This window comes from Postia placenta (genome assembly GCF_002117355.1).
Source record: "Postia placenta MAD-698-R-SB12 unplaced genomic scaffold POSPLAscaffold_1, whole genome shotgun sequence".
Taxonomy (NCBI): Eukaryota; Fungi; Basidiomycota; class Agaricomycetes; order Polyporales; family Adustoporiaceae; genus Rhodonia; species Rhodonia placenta.
This window is the reverse complement of record NW_020169832.1, coordinates 778,820-799,911: the sequence shown is the minus strand read 5'-3', so window position 1 is coordinate 799,911 and position 21,092 is coordinate 778,820. Positions and strand designations below refer to the sequence as shown.

General features: G+C 52.7%; 7 protein-coding genes across 7 annotated transcripts; 3 read left to right on the top strand and 4 right to left on the bottom strand.

Annotated features, from left to right (window-relative positions):
* Window positions 1-454: 454 nt before the first annotated feature.
* On the bottom strand, window positions 455-1,449 carry POSPLADRAFT_1042332 (hypothetical protein; the record flags this gene model as incomplete). Its single annotated transcript, XM_024478084.1, has 5 exons — window positions 455-660; window positions 715-749; window positions 846-1,072; window positions 1,186-1,250; window positions 1,434-1,449. 5 exons carry the CDS (start codon window positions 1,447-1,449, stop codon window positions 455-457), a joined length of 549 nt encoding a protein of 182 aa, XP_024343846.1.
* Window positions 1,450-2,622: 1,173 nt separating this feature from the next.
* On the bottom strand, window positions 2,623-7,782 carry POSPLADRAFT_1129992 (hypothetical protein; the record flags this gene model as incomplete). Its single annotated transcript, XM_024483903.1, has 11 exons — window positions 2,623-3,357; window positions 3,712-3,829; window positions 3,968-4,114; window positions 4,763-4,899; window positions 4,925-5,575; window positions 5,856-5,959; window positions 6,377-6,487; window positions 7,020-7,107; window positions 7,166-7,371; window positions 7,423-7,704; window positions 7,755-7,782. The coding sequence occupies 11 exons, from the start codon at window positions 7,780-7,782 to the stop codon at window positions 2,623-2,625; spliced, it is 2,607 nt and encodes an 868-aa protein (XP_024343845.1).
* A 502-nt stretch (window positions 7,783-8,284) lies between these two features.
* Window positions 8,285-10,215, top strand: POSPLADRAFT_1063904 (hypothetical protein; the record flags this gene model as incomplete). The annotated part of the gene is made up of 10 exons (XM_024481738.1): window positions 8,285-8,390; window positions 8,471-8,609; window positions 8,664-8,962; window positions 9,012-9,157; window positions 9,212-9,308; window positions 9,365-9,540; window positions 9,595-9,647; window positions 9,701-9,809; window positions 9,865-9,945; window positions 10,003-10,215. 10 exons carry the CDS (start codon window positions 8,285-8,287, stop codon window positions 10,063-10,065), a joined length of 1,269 nt encoding a protein of 422 aa, XP_024343844.1. The 3' UTR covers window positions 10,066-10,215.
* Window positions 10,216-10,393: 178 nt separating this feature from the next.
* On the top strand, window positions 10,394-13,205 carry POSPLADRAFT_1175785 (hypothetical protein). The gene is made up of 7 exons (XM_024488378.1): window positions 10,394-10,779; window positions 10,970-11,100; window positions 11,165-11,486; window positions 11,538-11,618; window positions 11,680-11,901; window positions 11,960-12,246; window positions 12,299-13,205. Exons 1-7 carry the CDS (start codon window positions 10,503-10,505, stop codon window positions 13,100-13,102), a joined length of 2,124 nt encoding a protein of 707 aa, XP_024343843.1. The 5' UTR covers window positions 10,394-10,502; the 3' UTR covers window positions 13,103-13,205.
* Window positions 13,206-13,294: 89 nt separating this feature from the next.
* On the bottom strand, window positions 13,295-14,821 carry POSPLADRAFT_1130003 (hypothetical protein; the record flags this gene model as incomplete). The annotated part of the gene is made up of 4 exons (XM_024483904.1): window positions 13,295-14,251; window positions 14,308-14,494; window positions 14,551-14,724; window positions 14,781-14,821. The coding sequence occupies 4 exons, from the start codon at window positions 14,819-14,821 to the stop codon at window positions 13,295-13,297; spliced, it is 1,359 nt and encodes a 452-aa protein (XP_024343842.1).
* A 274-nt stretch (window positions 14,822-15,095) lies between these two features.
* On the top strand, window positions 15,096-19,286 carry POSPLADRAFT_1042327 (hypothetical protein; the record flags this gene model as incomplete). Its single annotated transcript, XM_024478083.1, has 11 exons — window positions 15,096-15,123; window positions 15,378-15,488; window positions 15,541-15,745; window positions 15,985-16,151; window positions 16,236-16,379; window positions 16,436-16,520; window positions 16,579-16,889; window positions 16,941-17,136; window positions 17,185-18,967; window positions 19,019-19,165; window positions 19,230-19,286. 11 exons carry the CDS (start codon window positions 15,096-15,098, stop codon window positions 19,284-19,286), a joined length of 3,234 nt encoding a protein of 1,077 aa, XP_024343841.1.
* On the bottom strand, window positions 19,214-20,659 carry POSPLADRAFT_1164320 (hypothetical protein; the record flags this gene model as incomplete). The annotated part of the gene is made up of 4 exons (XM_024487813.1): window positions 19,214-19,865; window positions 19,920-20,100; window positions 20,156-20,397; window positions 20,512-20,659. 4 exons carry the CDS (start codon window positions 20,657-20,659, stop codon window positions 19,381-19,383), a joined length of 1,056 nt encoding a protein of 351 aa, XP_024343840.1. The 3' UTR covers window positions 19,214-19,380.
* Window positions 20,660-21,092: the final 433 nt, after the last annotated feature.

Below are 21,092 nucleotides of genomic sequence, written 5' to 3'. Positions count from 1 at the left end.
GAACAGTCCATGTCAATGCCAAACTGAGTTTTGTCTGTCATCCTGAGCGCTCAATTGAGCTTCACCCCGCGGATTCTTCAGCCCGCGGCGGAATCATGAGCGATCCTCTAGCGCGATGCATACGTAATGAACTTGGACATTTGCCTCTGTCTGCGGTCTTATGTCTATTAAAAGCTTCCAGTATTCCTGAACTTGGATGAAGTGCTCTGATGTAAGGAGAATCAGTACGTACAGAGCTGTGAATTTGAGATCATTGTCGTCCTTGCATGTGCCTGTGTATTATTGAGACGGAAATATCACCTTACGTTAAGAATTTGCAATTGAATGACAGCGAATGGAAAACCGATAGGCGCGTCTACACAAAAGTAACCCTTCTTGTGTGGTCATGTTACAACGTGCAGAGACTGGTGCTGTGCGCACGGATTACTCAGGCTAAATATACGACCTAAGGATTTCATTCATCGTACGGCGGAGGTGGTACGTCTGGTATGCTGTACTCCTCTATATGGATAAAAGTGCGTGTTGCCTGCGATGCGTGAGATAGACACTCGAGCTCGTCGGCGGCGGACGTGTCTCCGTCTGCAGTATGTGTTTCCTGCGGTCTGAGGGTGGCCGTGCTATGCGATATCTCCATTGGCTGTCGCGGCGACACTGGTGCTCCTATGGCATACAGGTCACTAACAGTTATGTCTGCAGCTATAGCGGATCGCTTACCATTATAACTCTCTCGATAGGCTTGCCGTGAGCGTCTACGCCAGATGCAGCAGACGACAGCAAAGACAGACAGTAATATGGAGACCAGCCCAATAATTAGACCGATAATCAGCGCTAGACGGCCAGCTGACCTCCCAGGATCGGGACTCGGGGTCGACAGGGGGAGAGGGGTCGCCGCGACCTTCGAGGAACTCGCATTGGGCACATGGTGTGTCGACACGGCAGAGAGTTGAGTCACGGATGAAAATGGAGTAGACATTGGCACCGGCAGCTGCAAAGTCGGGCTGAGAGAGGGGGTTTGGTTGGTAGTAGAACAGGGAACAACGTGATCGATATCATAGTCATAGCATCCCGATACCTGGTAAGAAGTCATGGTGGGACTAAGGTGTTTTATCAGCGTTATCCCCGTTCACCATATGTAATCTAGTGGAGTGTTTGTGGCAGCCACTCGAAGTGATGAGTCCAACGTACCTGTCTTTCTGTATAAGCTATGTCTTGCAAGCGCAAACGCGTCGCAGGGAGTCGTAGAGCCTGAGCTAGAGGGTTATGGTGCTGAGGATATCATTTGTAGTGAACATCCACGACAAGACCAATATCGATCCATCTTCATCTTCGATTAAGAATGATGCCTGTCATAGGCACAGGCTGCCATGTGCGCATGGTACAGGAATTCGTCAATGACACCCATGTTGGGCAGACACATACCGAACATGACGTACCCTTTGTAGTGGCCATTGCTATTTGCAGATTGCTGCTGCTATGGCGTGAGTGTCCGCATCCGCAGCATTCGAGCTCATCTGTGGCTGCATGTCATCCGTGGCGGCAGCGGCGCTGATGCTCAGCCTCCCTAGAAGTTGTTGAACGGCGAGTTGCTGAAACCAGGCTGGTTCAGGTGAGCAGTTGAGCCGTAGCTGTAGTTAGTGAAGGTGCTGCGATTGTTGCTCGATACCATTCGAGGCGACTTGTATGAGTCAAACCAGACACATCTAAGGCAAGACAAGCACCACATACAGCCTCCACACATTCTAGGAGAGACTTGCGTAGACCTCGAAGCCGGATAGCGTGTATGACGACATATTACCCACGGTTGACACCCTTGTGCTACGACTAGGAGTTGATGAGTTATGCAAGTTCCCAACTCTTACTCGCCTCTAACGATCTCAAGACATATCCATTTGCTGTGGTGGGGTGCGGAATCGAGACAAACCCGCCTCGTACCTGCTCTCAAGCGTAAGTGCATGCCTTGTGGGCCAGTCAGATCAGCCGTGTTGCCGACACGATCTGAGGTCTATTCTGTTCTGCGATCGCATCCAGACTCGAAACGACTGTTGCCGTGATTTTATATGCTGAAGAGTCTGGATTGCCATGTTTGCATCTGGAGGAGGGTCCCCCCTCCTCCGGACCAAATCGAGGCGTTGCAGACGTTATTTTCGGGCTCCGCCCTGTTCTCGCTGGCTCAAACATGATCCCTCTGCTTATGTCATCAACTCCAGCCCTCATTATATATTCGTCAATTGCTAAACGGCACGAACCGACATAACGGGTCTGTTTCTGCGAACAGTCCGGAAGGCATTCAGTTGTGGCCCACTTCACAGTCTACAAAATAATTCTTGCTTCTTAGTACTATGTTATATCATGAATCCTGTACACTGTCACAATGCCATATCTGCTGTGATCCTGGCATCTGGCAACAGTCCGTACAATTGGACCTTTTAGGAAATAAATGCTCCGGAGAATTGAATATAGATATTATAGCTCACCTCACTCCTGTGGGGAGACAGGCTAGCCATCGTAGCATGTCACAAGGGCATCTCGAGAGTCAAAATTGACTAGATCGCCGTCTTCTTCCACCGGTCGTTGCCCTGACGTGTCGCCTGCATTACGTCGGTCATTCTTGCAACAGCGATGCTAACACGAACTACCTTTGTGATTCCCCAACCTAGCGAAATGTACATATTCATCCCGCTGGCGCCGGAAACAAGGGATCATCGTTGCGAGAAATAGCATTGTGGAGACCACTGCAGTTACTGGAGTGATGTGCGCAGTTTGTCCTCCTAACTTGTTAGAATTCGCAGAATTAGCGGATGGAATGGCCAAGTACAGGGATGACGTCGCGATGGCCGGAGCACTCGTCTCAGGCCCGGTAACGAGTGATGTGGGTCGTGGGCCGCTGGTCGAGCTCGACGAGCTAGTAGATGTGGCCATGATATCGGGTAACACGTAACATTGGATCCCCTCCTCCACATAATCCTCGATGTATGACATGTTCTGATCCTCGGCCCAAGAGATGGTGTGGAAATGGTCCACTGGCTTGTAGAGGCGGTACAGCGGGATACTGCCGCAAATCTGGGTAGAGTAGACATACCCAGCGATGCCTTGCAACACATAAGTACCGTGGGCTGTGGCAAGTTTCATCTCCGCCTCGTCTGTCGTGTAGAAGTGGTCCGTCTGACTATGCATACGGTATAGTGGGATTGTCACCCCTGTCTGAGTTGGGAAGATCCAGCCTGCGTCACCCTGGGATTCATATCCGAGTCCCGGGACAAAACGGTCCATCTCAAATGGGTCGATGGTATAGAAGTGATCCATTATGCTTGGGTTGTAAGCGCGAAGGAATTTGAGGGCAAGGCTGGGGTCGCTGCACTCGGGTTCCTAAGAAACAATCGTTGAGGGACTAGTCAAACGAAGACAAGTAAGTGAACGGAAAACGTACCTGGCTAGTAGACATATGAGAGTGTCGGTCTGAGAAATAGCTAAGATAAGCGACCCATTGTCTGTACATCTATATAACTCAGTTAGTGCCTTGGGATGTCTGGCCTAACTAGGGCACAGAGGTGCCTGTTGGGACGAAGTGCTCATCATTATGCCGACAAAGACCAATAGATCATGCCTTGGTTTAGAGCATTCTCTAATTATCGAAATTGCATCTCAGCACCGCCGAGTAACTTGAGCTAGAACGGCATCAGCCCTCCGACCTCACATACTGTTTTCGGGAACATGGTCAGGCTCGCACCTCATCTCGGACGTTGCAGTGCTCGGTGACATTGCATATGAAGCCTGCCCCTCACCTCGCTTCGTCGTGTTGATGAGCCTGCCGCCGTCGTAGTACAGCCTTCTGTAGTCCCATTGTAGGTATCTGACAGGTCGGCATTGTCTAAATTATAGTTGACTCCCATCGACGTTCGCGAGATGACAGCACTCAGCCATATATCAAATTAACGCCCATATCATTAGATTTCGCAAAGATACACACCTCCTACTGTCTCTAGGCACGATATGACCATTCGTGTTGTTCAAATACCAAACATAGAAAGCACTCCCCATCAGGAGGAAAGTGACGGAGAAGTGGGAGTGACAATGCATGTTGTATGCCAGTGCTCGCTCAATAGGCCCTCGGTAGCTAGCAGTCAAAACATAGCGGCAGATTCGAATCGCATATATTCGCTTTGAGAAGTGATAGCGCCAGAGATAATCAGCAGGAAGCGGAGGGAGATGGCGCTATTAATACTGAGTAGCTACCCAGTAGAATCGACGGCGGGCCTGCTGTTCAGCTGCACAGTAGAGATACCGTTCGCACAGAACGGTAGAAATACGAGTCACCTATCGGCATGCATAGTCGCAAATTCCTGTATGTCCTAATCAGGCTCTTTTCCTGTTCAAAGTGAGCTCCTTGTCACCTTGTTCTGTAGCATCAAGCTGCGCGAAAGTCAACGTCACATGGGGCTACGTCGAGCTGATCGAGGCCCGGCATCAACGGACACCAAATTCGCCTGCGAAGTGACTCATGCTGCTCATTGCTGTGGCGGATGTACATGAGAATTGTGATGCACTGTCACAACGTCCACTATGATTCTCGCAACCGTGACAGGTTGTCATATCTATTCACAACTTAGAGAACTGGCTGCATAGGGAATGAGCTTTGAGGTAGAGTTCCGACAGAGCGCATTTCTCACCTCATTCATTCGGGGAAACGGCCCAGTTGTCGTGCTCCACAATGAGGGCATCTTGAGACCTAATACCAACCATACTGTGATCGGTCTCTGCTGACCGTCGCGGGGCTGCCAGCATGTTAGACAAATTCTCCACAGCCGCGCTTGGAACAATCACCTTCGTGGGTCCCTTGCGTAGCACGTCGCCTACGTCTGCTTCGCTGACGCCGAATGCAAAAAATCGCCATGACGAGTGCTAGCACTGTGAAAATCGTCGCTACGATAGGAGCAACGATATGTGCCAGATGTCCTCCAGACTCGTGGGATATAGTAGAACCAGCAGTTGGACTGGCTGAATATAGGGATGACGTCGTGCTGGCCGGAGTACTTGTCTCAACCTCGGTCACGAGTGGCGTGGGCGTTGAACTACTGCTACTAGCCGAGCCTGACGAGGTGGTGGACGTGACCACGATGTCGGGCAACACGTAGCACTGGATCCCCTCCTCCACATAGCCCTTGGTGTAAGTCACATTCTGATCCTCGGCCCAAGAGATGGTGTAGAAGTGGTCCACCCAACTAGGTTGATAGAGACGATATAGCGGGATGCTTCCGCAGATCTGCGTGGAATAGACGTAACCGGCGATGCCTTGAGACGTATACCCTAAGCTAGAGATAGCAATCTCCTTCTCCGTCTGGTTGGTCGTGTAGAAATGGTCCGTTTCGCTTCCGCCGACGTACAAGCGGTACAATGGGACTGTCGCTCCCACTTTGGTCGGGAAGATCCAGCCTGCGTCGCCCTGGGATGCATAGCCGCCGTTGGGGACATAACGCTCCATCTCATTATGGTCAATAGTGTAGAAGTGGTCCGTAAGATCTGCATTGTATGCGCGGAGGAATTCGAATGCGTCGCTAGGGCTGCCGCACTGGAGATCCTAGAATGTTTGCGTTGAACGGCCTATCAGAAGAAGGAGAGGCGGACTAATGGTGAAAAGTACCTGGCTTATGGACATGTCGAAATTGAGGCGTCTGAAGAATGCTGACACAAACTACCGACTATCATGCCTCTATAAAGCCCAGGCAGGATGTCCGAACAAATTGGAACGCAAAGGCCATGCAATAAAGTGAACAGAGACGCGGTGATATTTCAGCCGAGGTCTGTCCTCTCATATCAGGAACATAATGCTGGGTTTGGCTATCCGTACAGGTCATTACCATGCGCCATGCACCAAAGGGACTGCCCGACAGTATTGGCAGATTTCCCAAGGTCTTATGGCCCCTTTGTTGAATATCCTTCAGGAAGTCGATGAGGACACAACCTAATCAACGTCGGGTAGCAGCTGAGGTGAAGCGGCATCAGCACACCCTAGCTGTCGGTTTTCAGAATTTGATGATCATCGTACCGATTCCCTATTCGGCATCAGTGGCAATGCCTGCGTCCCGCAAGACGTGACTACCCTATCAGACCAAGCGTGGCGGGTAACAGTATGCGCGGCGTCAAGGCTCGGAATCATTTGCAATCCGTTTTTTTGATCCTATCGCCCACGACTCCTTGAAGCCAAAATCGCGGCGTAGCGGAAGCAATGTATCTGCTATGCTCCTGTGCTCAGAGATACCCTCTGTGCCAGCAAGATGCTGCGGCAATGCGACACCTGCGTGGTTACATTGATGAGAATTATCGACCTTTCAACGTGAAGTCTCACATAGATGTTCCTTTCAGACAGGAAGCTGCTCACCAGCATCCGAGACCTGGAATCGGTTTTGCCGCGGTCTATCTGCATTGACGACAAAATGTACCAGATTGATCTCGTCTGCCAAAACTATCGTTATATTGTCCGTATCCAGGCCTGTATCAAGTCAAGTCACTCACCTCTTCAGTCACCTATATCGACGTGATGCGCAGGTTCGCGCCGGAGGCGACGAGGATACGAATCACTGGCAGTGTAAAGCCCATACAAAGAACAGTGTCATTATCGGGACTAGATGCCCTGCTACTCCGGTCTCGGGGTAGGACTGGACGCGGCCGAAGGATTAATGAGGCATTTGTTCCGAGACTAGATGTGGCCGACACGACGCACAACATCACGGAGACAGAATGCATTACTGCCTCGTCGGAAGAAAAGGTGTTCAAGGGTGGCAATTACCTTGATCAGACGGTGGAACACATGTACGTAAGGCTGTCTTCTGATACGAAACAATTAGTGAATGTGAGAAGTACAATCTGGCCCAACACGGTCGCTACAATGTCTGCGAGTGACAACCCTATTATTCTGAAAATTTCCCGTATGACAATTGCCAGGACAGCTCACATTCATAACCATCAAGGCCTCTATCTCTATACCTTCATTATCTTATGTTCTGGGAAAACGATGACTGGACCTGAGAGCTCGGTAGATTCTACAACTTTCAAAGCGATGACTGCATCTGAGCCGAATACCTCGGTAGAGATATGCTGCAGTTTCGGTAGCTGGGCAAAAGCGCAGATTTATCATATAAGGCGCTGCATACACATTGAGAGCACGCACCTTGTTCCTCACAAGGCTCTGCCCATAGCCTACGCCCGACTCACCGACTAAAGTGGGCGCGACAGTTACTACGACTGTGTCCACTATGTCACTACTTTCTGCTTCCGCGAGGAATGACTGAATGACACGTGCGCCGCCTTCCACCATAACGGACCGGATTCCCATTGAGCTTAGCGACATCATGAGCATAGGAAGGGAGATCAACCCTATAGCGCGTTTAATTGATACATAGACATAAAGTCGCGCAGGTCGCGCACCTTTGCTTCCAGTTTCATCGACAATGCGCGCTCCTGCCTGGCGCAGTGCTTGTTTCGTCTGATTGAACTCCTTCTCCTGCGCCTCAGTCTTTTTCTCATAACCCGTACAGACTACCCATGGACGTCTGCCGGTCCCCGCTCTGTAGTTCTTCAGCAGCTTGCAATCAGGGGATAATCGCAACTGCGAGTCCAGAATGATCGGTCTTGGGCAGTGGTAGCGGCCCCTAGTAAGTGGAGGGAGATGGCGCGCTAGACCAAATGCTGAGCCTTCGCTCAGCAGAGCTGACGACGGGGCGTACTGTTCAACTGCGGGTCGTCATTTAGCGCGGTACCGATGCCTATGAGGATACCGTCGTGCATCGTGCGCATCCTAACATTCGCACCGCACGGCAGACCGGTCGCCCATTAGCGTGTACGAGTAGCAGACGAAATTGGGATACGCACCAATGTGTCATAATAAGGCTCTCCTTCCCACTCAATGCAAGTTGTTTTCCTCCCGGTCCCGCGATCTTGGCATCCAAGGACTGCGCGAACGTTAACGTCAGGTATGGCCGTGTCGAGTCCCCTACGGTCGGCGTCGGCTGTCGATGCCCCGTGTACATGGACACGGGTCGATCTGATTCAGAATGTAGAGCATATAGTCTTGTAAGAAATTCTGGGGGTGAAGGTATCTCTTGTGTAGTGGTGGCAGACATCGCTGAACCAAGTCGAGTGCAGACGCGGGGCCCCGCCAGGGGTGATCGGCGGACACACGTGATACCGACGACATGCCGCGCGCAGCGGCAAACTCAAAATCTGCACTGTGTGCCTCCGATCATCACTCTCGCCTCGCCGCCACCACCCTCTTCAAGCCGCCGCCGCCATGGCCGACGCAGTGAAAGAGAAGGAGGTTCCACCCGCCGTAGTTGAGGCGGAAGAGGAGAACGACGACGCTGAGGAGGACGGGGTGGTCGATACTCCCGCGAATGGTGCGTGATCGCGCAGATCTATGCGCTTTCTTCCTCAAGTAAGCTGGGAAGGCTGGGATTCTAATTAGCATGGAGTGCAGGAGAGGGCAAGAAGAAGAAGAAAAAGAAGAAGCCCAAGAAGAAGAAGGTAGAGCAGACCGAACCGCCGCGTGTTGCCATAACGAAGCTGTTCCCCGATGGGAACTATCCAGAGGGCGAGCTGCAGGAATATAAGAACGAGTGCGTCACTTAACATCCAGCATTTCTGTATGTCTCTTCTGACTTCATATTAAGCAATGCATGGCGCACAACCTCAGAAGAGATGCGCTACAACGAGCGCATGGCTATGGAAGACCCCGAGACAACGTACGCGAGCATTCGCCGTGCCGCGGAGGTGCACAGACAGGTGCGGCAGTATGCGCGCAAAACGATCAAGCCGGGCATGAGCATGACCGAGATCGCAAACATCATTGAGGATGGCACGCGAGCATTGGTAGAGGAGGACGGAATGGAGTCGGGCGTGGGATTCCCTACTGGCCTCAGTCTAAACCACTGCGCAGCGCATTATTCACCAAACTCGGGGGACACAATCGGTGAGTGCTATTAAGCGGACTGCAGAGACGTTATCTTGACAGGGCATAGTCCTCCAGCACGGCGATGTCATGAAGGTCGACTTTGGTGTACATGTGAAGGGCCGTATCGTTGATTCCGCATTTACACTCACGTTTGAGCCAACCTATGACAAGTTGCTCGAAGCCGTGAAGGATGCAACAAATACTGGTATCCGGGTATGTGCTGTTTCGGCATGCTGGCATGATTCCTTATGCTGACCCGCGATCCAGGAAGCTGGCATCGACGTCCGACTGGGCGAACTCGGCGGATACATTCAGGAGACCATGGAGTCATATGAGGTTGAGGCCGACGGCAAGGTGTATCCCGGTCAGTTTAACTCCTAGAAATTTCCCTTTGCTGAATCCCCTGATGTCCGGTATTAGTGAAAGCGATTCAAAACCTGAGCGGACATACCATCATACCGTATTCGATCCACGGAGGGAAGGCCGGAAAGTCCGTACCGCTGATCAGGACGGAAGACCAAACGAAGATGGAGGAAGGGGAGTATTTTGCTATCGAGACGTTTGGATCAACGGGACGCGGCAGGGTCGTTGAGAATGTACGTGCCGCTCGTACATACTACAACTGTGCACTCACGCTTTTTGAAATTCAGGGCGAAGTCTCGCATTATGCGAGGGCATGGGATGCACCACATGTTCCTCTGCGGTGAGCAGTATGCACAAACTGTGTCCGACATCAAGGCGTTGACGGTGTCGCAGGTTGACGTCTGCCAAGTCGCTACTCAAGACTATCAACAAGAACTTTGGCACATTGCCGTTCTGCCGGCGGTACCTCGACCGACTCGGGGAGAGCAAGTACCTGCTTGCCGTAAGTGACCGTTGTCCGTTTCTGCTCGACATCTTGTGACCTGACCCACGTGCAGTTGAACCACCTAGTGGCACAAGGAATTGTGCATGACTATCCCCCGCTATGCGACCAAATAGGGTCGAAGACTGCCCAATTCGTAAGACTCGCCCGACGTGCGGCGTGTATCTATCTCTCATCTGACCTCTACCAACAGGAACACACCATCCTATTGCGTCCGACACGGAAAGAGGTAGTCAGCCGAGGAGAGGACTACTAACGCGCGGCCCTGGCTTATACCGCTGTCTGTTGTCCGCTGTTCTGTATTGGTAGTGTGTCTGTAATATGCCGTTGGATACCTCAGGCTTCCGCTCGGCTGACTGTCATGTGTTCGAAGTGAGCGTGCCACATTCAGCAAATGCACGCCGGGGCGCTGGGTGTAGGCGCTCGTGGCATGTGATAAAGCGGTTGATCATTCCATCATCGACACTCGAACTGGGGCCTTGTGTCATTAAATGCCCGCGTCTTATAATGGACCTCTCTGCTTGTCTTCTGCTCTTTCCATCTCTTGCTTTTAAACTTTAAGCCCGAGGCTGGCATATCTTTTCAGATTATATACCTTCGTAATCCTTGTAGTCTAATTGTCATCTGCCACTTTTGCGCAGTGCTCTCCTGCACTCTGGCACTGGCCCCGTCCCTTCGACAAGACAGAACACCATGGTCTGGCCTCTGTCTCTGCTCTGGTCTAGTAACAGTAATAGCAACAACGACGATGTGCAGACCCGCGGTGAGGCTAGTAATTTCGCCGTGGCACCCGAGGCGAAACGATCCAGCAGTTCGTCGAACCCAATAGACTTGCTACATCACTTCGAGAGCCCGGGCATGTCTCTTCCGCCCTCTGCACGCGTGGGGGACCCAAAGCTCAAGCAGCGTCAAGGCCAGCCCTTGAGCATATGGCAGCTGGGCAAGATGGGCACGTTTGCAGCCATGAAAGGTGCGTTGCAGCGCGTCTTGGTCTTTACGGCAGCCCGGGGTAGTTCCGTCCGGGGCAGTAGTGCATAGGACATAGGCTGCGCAATGTCGCGGTAATCCCCATGTGGCCTGTGCAAGCTCCGAGCTCGGCAATATACTGCCCTGCCGTCTGCGCGTGAATACTCGGTCAGGATGCTGAGCGTCGTCAATAGCGATCGAGATGGCCACGGACGTCGTGTACCACCATGTACGGGGTCCGCGCCGCGTGTCATGGGGTATCGAGATGACTCTTCTGTCAAGCATCATGAGGGATGTCGGCCGGCACTCACATCTAGGCGACATGGTGAGTCTACCTGATCGAACTCTAGCGCATACATGATCCTTACGACGTTGTTACGCGCCCGCAGGCCCTCATACGGATGCTCATGGGTATCGGCGGTTGGATCCCTCTGCCATCTGACGCGCTGGCCACGCCGGTGACTTTTCGCGTGCGCAGGCGCAACCTCCCTGGCATCCTCACGGAATTCGACGCCGCGGAGGACGGCACGCGCGAGCTCTCCGGTGAATGGGTCGTTGGCAAGAGGACTTGGCAGCGACTGCAGAAGGAATGGCGTGCGGCGAAGCAGCAAGCCAACTCTCCAAATGGAGGGTCCGCAGGCGGGACATCGCCGCAGCTGAACATGTCGCAACATCAGGCTAGGGAGCGGGTTATCCTGTATCTTCATGGCGGTGGGTAGCTCTCCCAATAGTGGAAAACCGGGTCTCATGAATGATCTCCAGGTGCATATTATGTCTCGAGTGCTGCTTCACACAGGCTCATCACCATACCATTGGCCAAACATCTGGACGCACGCGTATTTGGTATGTTGAAGCTTCCTTGTTAACTGCTTTTGCATTCTCATCAATGTTGCTTCACACATAGCCATTGACTACCGTTTGGCACCGGAGACACGCTTCCCAGGGCCATTGCATGACGTAGTTTCGGCATACCTTCGACTGGTAGAGGACCTGCATATACCTCCCGAGAACATTATCGTCGCTGGGGACAGTGCCGGGGGCGGCCTATCTCTTGCACTCATTATGTACCTGCGAGACAACGAGTTTCCGTTGCCTTCTGCTGCTATTCTGATGTCTCCCTGGGTTGGTATGTATCATATCTCGTGCAAATTTTGTGTGGAATCAACATCTAATTATCACCCTAGACTTGACAATGAGCTGCGAATCATGGGACAGCAACGCAGAGTTCGATATCGTCCCGCGGCCTATGCCAGGAGACCACCTGAACCCCATCGCCTGTTACCTGGGCGAGCATATGGAAAAGTACCTCACGCATCCATACGCGAGCCCGCTATTTGGCGACTTCAAGGGTCTACCTCCAATGCTCATCCAGGCAGGGGAGTGTGAGGTCCTTCGTGACGAGATTATGCTTCTAGCTCACAAGGCGACTTTGGCGGGCGTAGAAGTACGGCATGAGCAGTACGAGGACGCGGTACGTCCATCGTATGATGCTGTGGTACTGAGATTCTGACATATAGTGACAGGTGCACGTGTTCCAGACGCTTCCGTTCCTCGACACGGCCCAGAAAGCATTCATCTCCTCCCGGGACTTCGTGCAGAACTTCCTCCCACAGTGGCAGCGGCAGTCACCTCAGGCGCTTCAAGGCTCTACCGAGCGCGGGCTCGAGCAGGAGATCGACAACGACTCCGCACGCGTTGTGCGCGGGGATGGCATGGAGACCGGCTCGCGGCGCGAGGATATCGGTAGCGCATCAGACGAGGAGCGCGAGTGTTCCCGACGCAACACGCCCGAGAGCGATCAAAGCGTTTCGGCTTCGTCCAGCACTGAGGGCGACCGTAGCTGGGCCTCGTCCTGGTCGCCGCCACCGAGCTCAGAGGAGGACAACAGCGGCCCATCCACCCCCACGGAGTATGCCACTGTCGCGGTGTCGCCCGTGCACGACCGACCACGGATGCAATCGCGACCTTCGCTGCGGCGGCTCAAGTCGACGTTCTCGTTCATCGCTGACGCATCGTATCGCTCTGCAACGAGCCACCTCGACCGTGCGCCGCTGCACCCCGACATCTCCGGATACGACGTGTCCGATGAGGGCGTGCTGCATATCCCGAGGTGGCGGCGCTCGACACTTAGCACATCCCCGCAGACAGCGCCCCTTATGCCGCCGTCGATACGACGCTCCGAAGCCAGTCATCCCGACATCAGCTCTCTTGTTCAGCAATTTTCTGCTTCAGGGCCTGCTAACCAGACGATCACATACAAACCCGACGACTCGCGACGACGTAGACGTGCACGGACCTTGTCTGGCAAGAACAACAACCACTTGTAACATATCCTGACGCGCGTCTTCCTTCAGGGTCGTAGTTTACTCCGTACTCTATAGCTTTGTCACTTTTGGGATACAATGTAGCATGTCGTATTAGTTCCTTCCAACCTAGTGGCGATGTACAAGAACGCAAAATGTAATAGTTCATGAATACGGTAGTCCATTACTAACCCGCGTGACGATTGGTGCTCAATTCTAATTTTGTCGTTCGAGTAAGCTGTTCCTGTAAAGTTCCAACTCCTCGATGATGTTTGTCAGAGCATTGACTTCCCATCGCCCATATACGAAGCCAACGTATAGGAATGTTGTCGCAAGCCATGCAAGGAAGATTGTAAGGAAGAATACGACCGGGGTAATCCACGATGAGGGAAGCCAAGCAGACCCGATGAGGATGACAAGGAGGAGTAGGATGCAGACAACGAAGACGGTGAGCTGGGAGCGTGCGCGGTAGAGCGAGAAGCGGTAGCACGCCGTGAGTGATTGCAGAATTTCAGTAATCGAGTCCGGTGACAGAGCGCGTGGTGGCGTGGGTGTGGGATTGGGGACAGACGTCAGGACGAACGAAGGGCTGCGAGGCTCGGCAGACGCGGGAATGTAGGTGTTGTCTGGATTCGTCACGTCCCCGCCCTCGGGAAGTGATATTTCGAACGTGGCTTCTAAGCCGAAGTGGTCGGAATACGAGAAGTCTGTTCCGGGCACCGCGTCTGTGAAAGCAACCTTCGTGTTTACACACTTCAATATTGGGGTTTTGTCGCTGGCTGGCGGACTACTTGGCTGGCGGAAGAATATGTAGTCCAGCCGCTTGCCCTGGAACTTGCGGGCAAGGGGCTCGAGGCGCTTGCCCGCCGAGAACGAGTTCAGGGGAGAATCCGCTGTGATACCATATATGTTCACAGCATCGAGAGGAGTCGGTAGAGCGTTGGGGAGAGGGGGTGCATTAGGATGGGACACAACCCAGGCGTCTGTGAGTGAGGCGTGTTCTTGGATGACAGACATGGGCAAGGAAGCGGGCGAGCTATTAAAGTCGCCTGCTGCAATGACATATCTACCCACTTCGGCAGCCTGTCTAGCGAGCTTGGCGAACTCCCATGCGTTGACTAAGCGGTGGGCCTGCAGGTGAAGCGGGCCGGAGTCTCCGCCCGGTGCAAATAACTGGAGACCAGGTACTCAGACGCCTAACTTGTGGAGGAACAAGAATACGGGCTCACATGTGTATTGAAGACCTGCACCTGGCCAAGAATAGGGTGTGCGACCAGTATGCTAGCAGCAGCTTTGCCTACGAACCAGTCGCCTTGAATAACCTCAATGGGTGACCCGTTCAGAGAGTACGGGTGAATGGTTGCGCCAATGATAGGAAAGCGAGACAATATTGCTAGGCCAGCGCCCAAAGCCCCGCTGTAAATGTAATGCATCAGTCTAGCAGCAAGGCGCTGAGGAACGGGCCTGCACACCTATAAAAGAACTTGGAGTACGGCAGACGCGTCGAGACGGCTGCACGCAGGCGATTGTAGTCCCCATACACCCATACTTCTTGTAAGACTACCAGATCGTAGTCCGAACCTGCTAGGACGTCCGCAATTGCGGCAATGCGCGCTGTCCTATGCTTAGAGACATACTTCAAGCCCCTTCCAGAGCGAATCAGAACTTAGAGTATTCTTGAAAGGGAGAGTGGCCGGCTTACCAGCAGTTCAGAGTGAGGACACGAAGACGAGTGTCCGTCATCGCAGTAGGGGCAACGGAGCGTGTGCACAGTGCACGGCGGCCTTGCACGGGGTGGCCTGTGGCCAGTGACGTGCCTGTACGCGGTCACACGTGATATGAGAGACGCGACGCGACGTGTTGGCGTCACGCGTCTGGGGATATCCTTCTTTCTCCATCGGCCATTTTAAGGCAAGTTACGACGTCCGCGAACTTACACTCACAACGTCTCTGAATAGCGTACAATACCCAAAATCAATCATCTGTCTTTTCGAGCTCAAAGTCATAGATCTGCTTCATGGATTCCGACAGGGAACTTGCTCTTCGTGCCCATATTCGCAATCTCTTGCTCGACTATGCTTTGAATCATTTAGCAACCAACTATCTAAACTGGACTCATGATGCTGTGGAAGAAGTAAGATACTGACTTTCAAGCGTCTGGAATACGTCCACTGAAAACACCGGTAGTTGCTTTCAGATAACCTTCTGCCCGTTCCACCTATCGACCCTACTGATCCCGTGCTCCCAAGCGATGTCCACAGTTTACTTATAAACAGACTGACACAAAACGCAACGAAAGAACATAAAGAAAACTGGCAAGCCGATGCCGAAACGGTCAGATACATAACGCAGAGCTTACGGCTTGCTGGGCGGCGTCCAACCAACAAGTGCTGGGATGAGAGCCAAGATGGTAGGCCGGCAGAAAAATGCAAGGGAACAGACCTCATGACCCTTCCTTGTAGCTGGGCTCGCGCGATGGGCCTCCGAGCGGCCTATGTCACCAGCGTTGAGCATGCGTGCGATCCGTGAGACGCCTAAACTCGGTTCTGGTGCATATATGCGCGACATACTTCATTCTGGGCGGCAAATTCCTGGGCACTCTGGAATAGATCTCGTATCCGTGGATGAATATTCGGAAGAGACACCAGTAGTAATTGAGGAGGCAATGTATTGAGCATACAACGTTGTTGTAGGAATGTGTCTGACAAGTGCCTTTACAGGCAGATCAAACTACCCCTTGACGCGCAAACGCATGTTGGCGTATTGCAACTGCTCAAAGGTGTACCTGCGATCTCGAGTTCCTCAGCCAAGGATGATGATGTTAACTCACATCGCGCTGCCTTCCTTCGAGCGGAGTCTCCTCCGTTACAGCCAATACGCCTCTGCTCGCCACCTATTTTCTCTAGATCCCTACAGCCAGGATACCGGCCGTCGACTACCACCACCAGCAAGCATTCTTTAGCTCCCGAAGCGATCGCCGATCTGCCAGAGCTCGTACCAAAGGCGGTCATGAAGCCAGATGACGATGAAGACGACTTGTATAAACAACACATGGTAGTGGTGAATGGCTGGCGTAAGTCTCGCTTATGTTAAATGACTTTCGGAACCCTCATTGCGCATCTACGTCGTAACTCGGGCATGGCTCACTCACGTCTAGAAGCATTCGAAGCACCGTCGTCGCCCACCTCCGCTAGTACTCCGCCGCTGGCTGACAGCTCAAGCGACATAGACGAGCTATTCATGGCTTCGCCTCCGGGTAGCCAGCAGCCGTTATTCGAATCCTTGATGTCCGCACGGATGGGTGAGTGGGTTCCTCTCTTCTCGCGTAGCCCAAAGTAAATGTGGTTACCTCTACAGATGATCACGAGCTACCAAGATCAGAGAGATTCCGTGGCCTAAAACCGAAAGCTAAGGCGATCGGTGCTCTGGGGGAAGGACAGAGGTATCAGTGTGATGTTAGACTCACTGCTGCTCGATCTAATGCTATATCTTTGCTCCAGCCTCGTCTCATTCCTAGAACCACTTGTCTCTTCACGTCCTATGTTAGAAACTGAGGCAAAGATCATCACTACGCCCAAATCACACCCGTCATCCCCGCATACAACGATCACGATGTCGATGTTAGGGCAGCCACCTACCGTAGACGACACCGGCGAAGATAGCGCTGTGACTGGATACCGTATCTCAAGTGAAGATCTAGATCTGGACGTTCTGCTGGAGAAGGTGTGCGGCGAGCGAATGGGAAATCAGAACTTTCGTGACATCATCTTGAGGGAGAAAATCGACGAAAAGGACAGTTTGCTTATGGATGGTGCGATTCTCGACATTGTTCTATGATGATGGCTAATTATTTCTATTTCAGTGCCAGTCATGCGGCCTCCCAACGAACATTCGCTCACTGACATATTCCTGCCCACGCACCTAGCCGGATTGCTCATGTCGCCGACATCCGCTCCCGCCCAACCTGTTGTGGAGAGCTTGAAGCACGAATCTGTGCATCACGGATTCCTCAAAAAGGTCAAGGGCCTCCAGTCGCTTAGTATTGAACTATCATGGAGGTATGTGGATAATAGGCGCTGCGTACTCTGACTTAAATTCCTGAGCAGACCCTTCAAATTTGGGTCGACGGTCCCCACTAACGAGGAGGTGGCTGAAGTCTGTATCGATATGGGCGACAACCTCATCCAAATCCTTCGTACAGACAACGAAGAAGTCGAGGCCAAGTTATCCAATCTCCTCGGCGGAACATTGCATTTCGATCCGGAAGCGCAGGGTGGTGATTCTATGTGCCCCTCAACACGCATTACGTGGGACGATGGCTTACCGCCATGCAATCCTGCCGCGTTTGGCCTTTTTCAAGGTGACGACGATATTATTTACACTAGAGCTCATCGCAGGAGAATTTACGGAACGACCGATGGCGATGAGGACTTCGGATCAAGTGACAAAGAAAACGAATGCAACCCAGATCAGGGCACGCCACTGTACGTCTCTCATGACGACCCGGAGAGACCCGCGAAACGCTTCAAAATGGATTTACTTGAAGATGTCGAGGAGGCAGAAAGCATTTCTCAACAACTTGTGTCAAACGACTCCGGTGTCTTCTTGCTGTCGCCTCCTGCCGATACACGTCGAGGCCACTTCACACAGCTGGCATATGGCGCTGAAGGCTTCGTCGGATCTGACATGGACGGCGATCTGTTTCCTGACATGGATCCGGTTCACGAGATCGAACTTCACACTACCTCGCAAACTGGCGGTTCCCGATATTTGGCTTGGTCTGCTGAGCTCGGGAGGTCCAGTGCTGAAAATACCCTTCTGGACCGGTACTTTTCTAGCGCTATGTGTGCTCTTGGCGATAGTACTGCGGATGACTTCGCTTACCTCGGCGAGCTTGGCGATATCGAAATGCCTCAAAACCAAGTACTGACCAAAACGGAGGCAATCGCTGGCACGGGTTCTGAGCCCTGCCGTAATCGTGCTCACAATCTGGAGACTGCTCGAAATGTCTGCCCCTCGTCTCTTCACCTGGAGGGTCTGCTAGCGAGGAAGGATGCTGATCAGGTCTCCAATCAGCAAACAAAACTTAGCTCGCCAAATATGAGTAGAGGAGCGATGCCCGCTGCTTCCGCGGAACAGTCTCTAACTCGCTTCCTGAGACTTGTGGGCAGATCAGCCACTGACGCGAGTGAGGATGCTGCTACTAGTCAACTCGAGGTGCTAGCTCCTGGACATGATTGGGTTCCCGCTCATACCGATCTTCAAGCTGTACAAACAACCTTGCCGCCCGTACCTGAAGAATTGATTGATCAGTTGACCTTGTGCATCGATCCAGAGTCAATACCATCACCAGGCGCAGTGCACCGTTACATGGCATCCGTCGACCTGATCCAGAAGAGAGCACTTATTCGCCACTTGAACTCGCGCCGATGTGCAGTTGATCTTGTGGAGCGCGATTACTTGGATGCTGCCGACCTTGTCGTAGATCCTGATTCTGCTGTCCTGTTTACGTCTCTGGCAGGTCTTCCATCTGCTATCGATGCGCTCACCACGTCTCTTTCTTCGCTCTCTTGGCGGTTCCGGCGTCTTCTGGTTGTCTTTGAGGCCTTTCCTGTCTCCCAGGCCTTCAGAGAGGGCTCGCCCAAGCCTATGCCAAATCCTTTCTCGCCAGCCGTGATCAAGTCAGTGAAGAAGCTGCGACGCGACCTGAGCATCGCAGAGGCTTGCGAGGCTAAGCATAGCAAGACGGTCATATACTTTGGGTTTGCCACCTCGGTGCAAGACGCAGCCCTGTGCGTGAGGCAATTTGGTGGCCTGATCGAACGCTCGGACGTCTCAGGCGGGGTCCTGTGGGGTGAACGCAGTTGGCTAGACATCGAGGAACAGGAAGTAGGTGACAATCATAAACTCATGTTATCGTGAACTTAAGAGCAGTGACAGGGAGAGTATGATCTTGCCAATGTCCCGGGCATGAACACATTCGCCGCTACTGTGGTCCTCTCCCAGATGACCCTCGATGACTTCTTGAATCTGACCGCCGACGAGAGAACACAAATGTTTACCCCCTTGCTTGGATATGAGCGAGTCGTGAGTAATATTATTTGCTCTACCTTGTTCGAATGCTCATCCATCATATAATACCCAATTACAGCTGCAATTTAACAAGGAGCTATGGAGACGTACACAGGCTGCGCAGATAGAATATTAACCTCCACCGCAAGCTAGATGATCTACCATAGTAGTACAATGTAAGTGCTGGGCTTATCCCCACCGTCATGCATCATACAATATACTTGACCGGCCTATTCTATCTGCAATTCCCATAGCTCATCGCTTCTTTCATTAGATGATAGTAAGCCGCCGTGCATGAAAACGCTAGTAGTACCATTCTCCTGCCACCCGGCGTGTGCGAACCAGCCCCTACCTTCCGGCATACCCGACTCACCTTCGCCCTGTTCATCTGCAGGCTTGACGTCCAATTTCCTCCAGGCCCACTGCACCACATGATTGCTTTCTGTCTTCTTCAGCGCCCAGACATCGTCCCAGAATGTTCCAGCGCCTGCATGGCCCAAGGTACTCGCGTCTCTCTCCCCATGGAATAAGACGCCAACAATGCTCGACAACACCGGTGACTTGGATTCGAAATGAGCGAATCCACAAACGGAACGTGCACCTGGATATCCATGGATGGGATCCGGCGACGGCTGCAAGGTGTACCATCTATCGTGCTTGGGGTCAAACAGGTCGAGTGTGCCTGGTACGGATGGTAGCTCGTAGCCGCTGAAACCTGGTCGCAAGAATGTGTCGGTGCCGTGATTGACAAGGGCTGATGATCACATACCTCCGAATCTAAGAACGACGCGACCCCACGACATCAGATTCTTAGAAACAATACCTGTACCGCCGCGAGGAGGAGCCGGCGCCGATGAAAGTTCTTCCCATTGTCTGCTACGAATGTTGAACTTGTGTAACTGCGCCAAACGCCCTGACGTTGGACATCCTGCGTGGATGAAGAAGTCATTCTGTCGACTTGATTGGTCAGCAACGACCTTTCATATAATCGGCGGACTCTCGTACATCCGTAGCAGCTGCAGCGTGGTAGCTACGAGGTTCCGGACCGTCTGTGTAAGACAACCTCTCCCAGATTACACCATCAGGCTCCGCCGTGTCACTGCCAGTCTTCAGTTCGGCGCGCCATACACCAACCTGTTCATCATCCAAGGGTGCCATGTCGACCCCACCTCGTCCACCCCAGACGTACAAACAATCGTCCATGCACACCATGGTTGCACCTACTCTGGGTTTTGGGACCGCTGGACCTGAGGACTGCGGGCTTCCGTCCACCGGACGGAGCGTGCGCCACCCCTCGGTCAACCCGCTAGTTTGCGATCGACGTTTGAGATCGAAGAGGTGGACCGATCCTTCCACCACACCCTCTTGATCGGCGGAATCAACAGGTTGACGAGGCTTCAATTCGCCCCCATAGACAATCAGCTGCCCGGCTGTAGTTACACACATGCACTGTGAAGAGCGGGCGATCCACGATGCTTTCGACACGAGTCGCCAACGAGCGGTGGACATGATAGCCTAAGAGCATCGTGGTCCGGCATTAACGTAGCCTATGCCTATAAAGTTGATCTAGTACTTACTTCCAATGGGGGCGTGAGCAACTATGGGGTGACGATTCCCGACGCGGGGATACGGTGGTGAGGATTGCACTATCGCAGTCGCCCAAGCACTTCAGATGAGCTGATTAGTGGTCTTGCCCAACTCTATCACTGGCACCATTCTTAGCCGGCACCTCAGATCTGAGATGCACTAGCAAATCAAATTGGTCTATACTTAATACTTATTATACAGCACGATCTTGTCAGAACTTGTTTTGGCTTACGGTCGCGCTCGCAGGGAGAAATTCCATTGTATATGCGACTGCGCGCCGTGGTTTGTTTCCTTACGACTAGTCCCTGTGTTGGATCTTCGTACATTCCACCCGGCGCCCGCATGCATCGTCTGC

Bases quoted from the DNA above. Each gene is read 5' to 3' on its own strand.
- POSPLADRAFT_1175785 (XM_024488378.1), top strand. From the start codon at position 10,503: ATGGTCTGGCCTCTGTCTCTGCTCTGGTCTAGTAACAGTAATAGCAAC. The intron at 11,487-11,537 runs GTGGGTAGCTCT...AATGATCTCCAG, and splicing joins TATCCTGTATCTTCATGGCG to GTGCATATTATGTCTCGAGT. The intron at 11,902-11,959 runs GTATGTATCATA...TTATCACCCTAG, and splicing joins TCTGATGTCTCCCTGGGTTG to ACTTGACAATGAGCTGCGAA.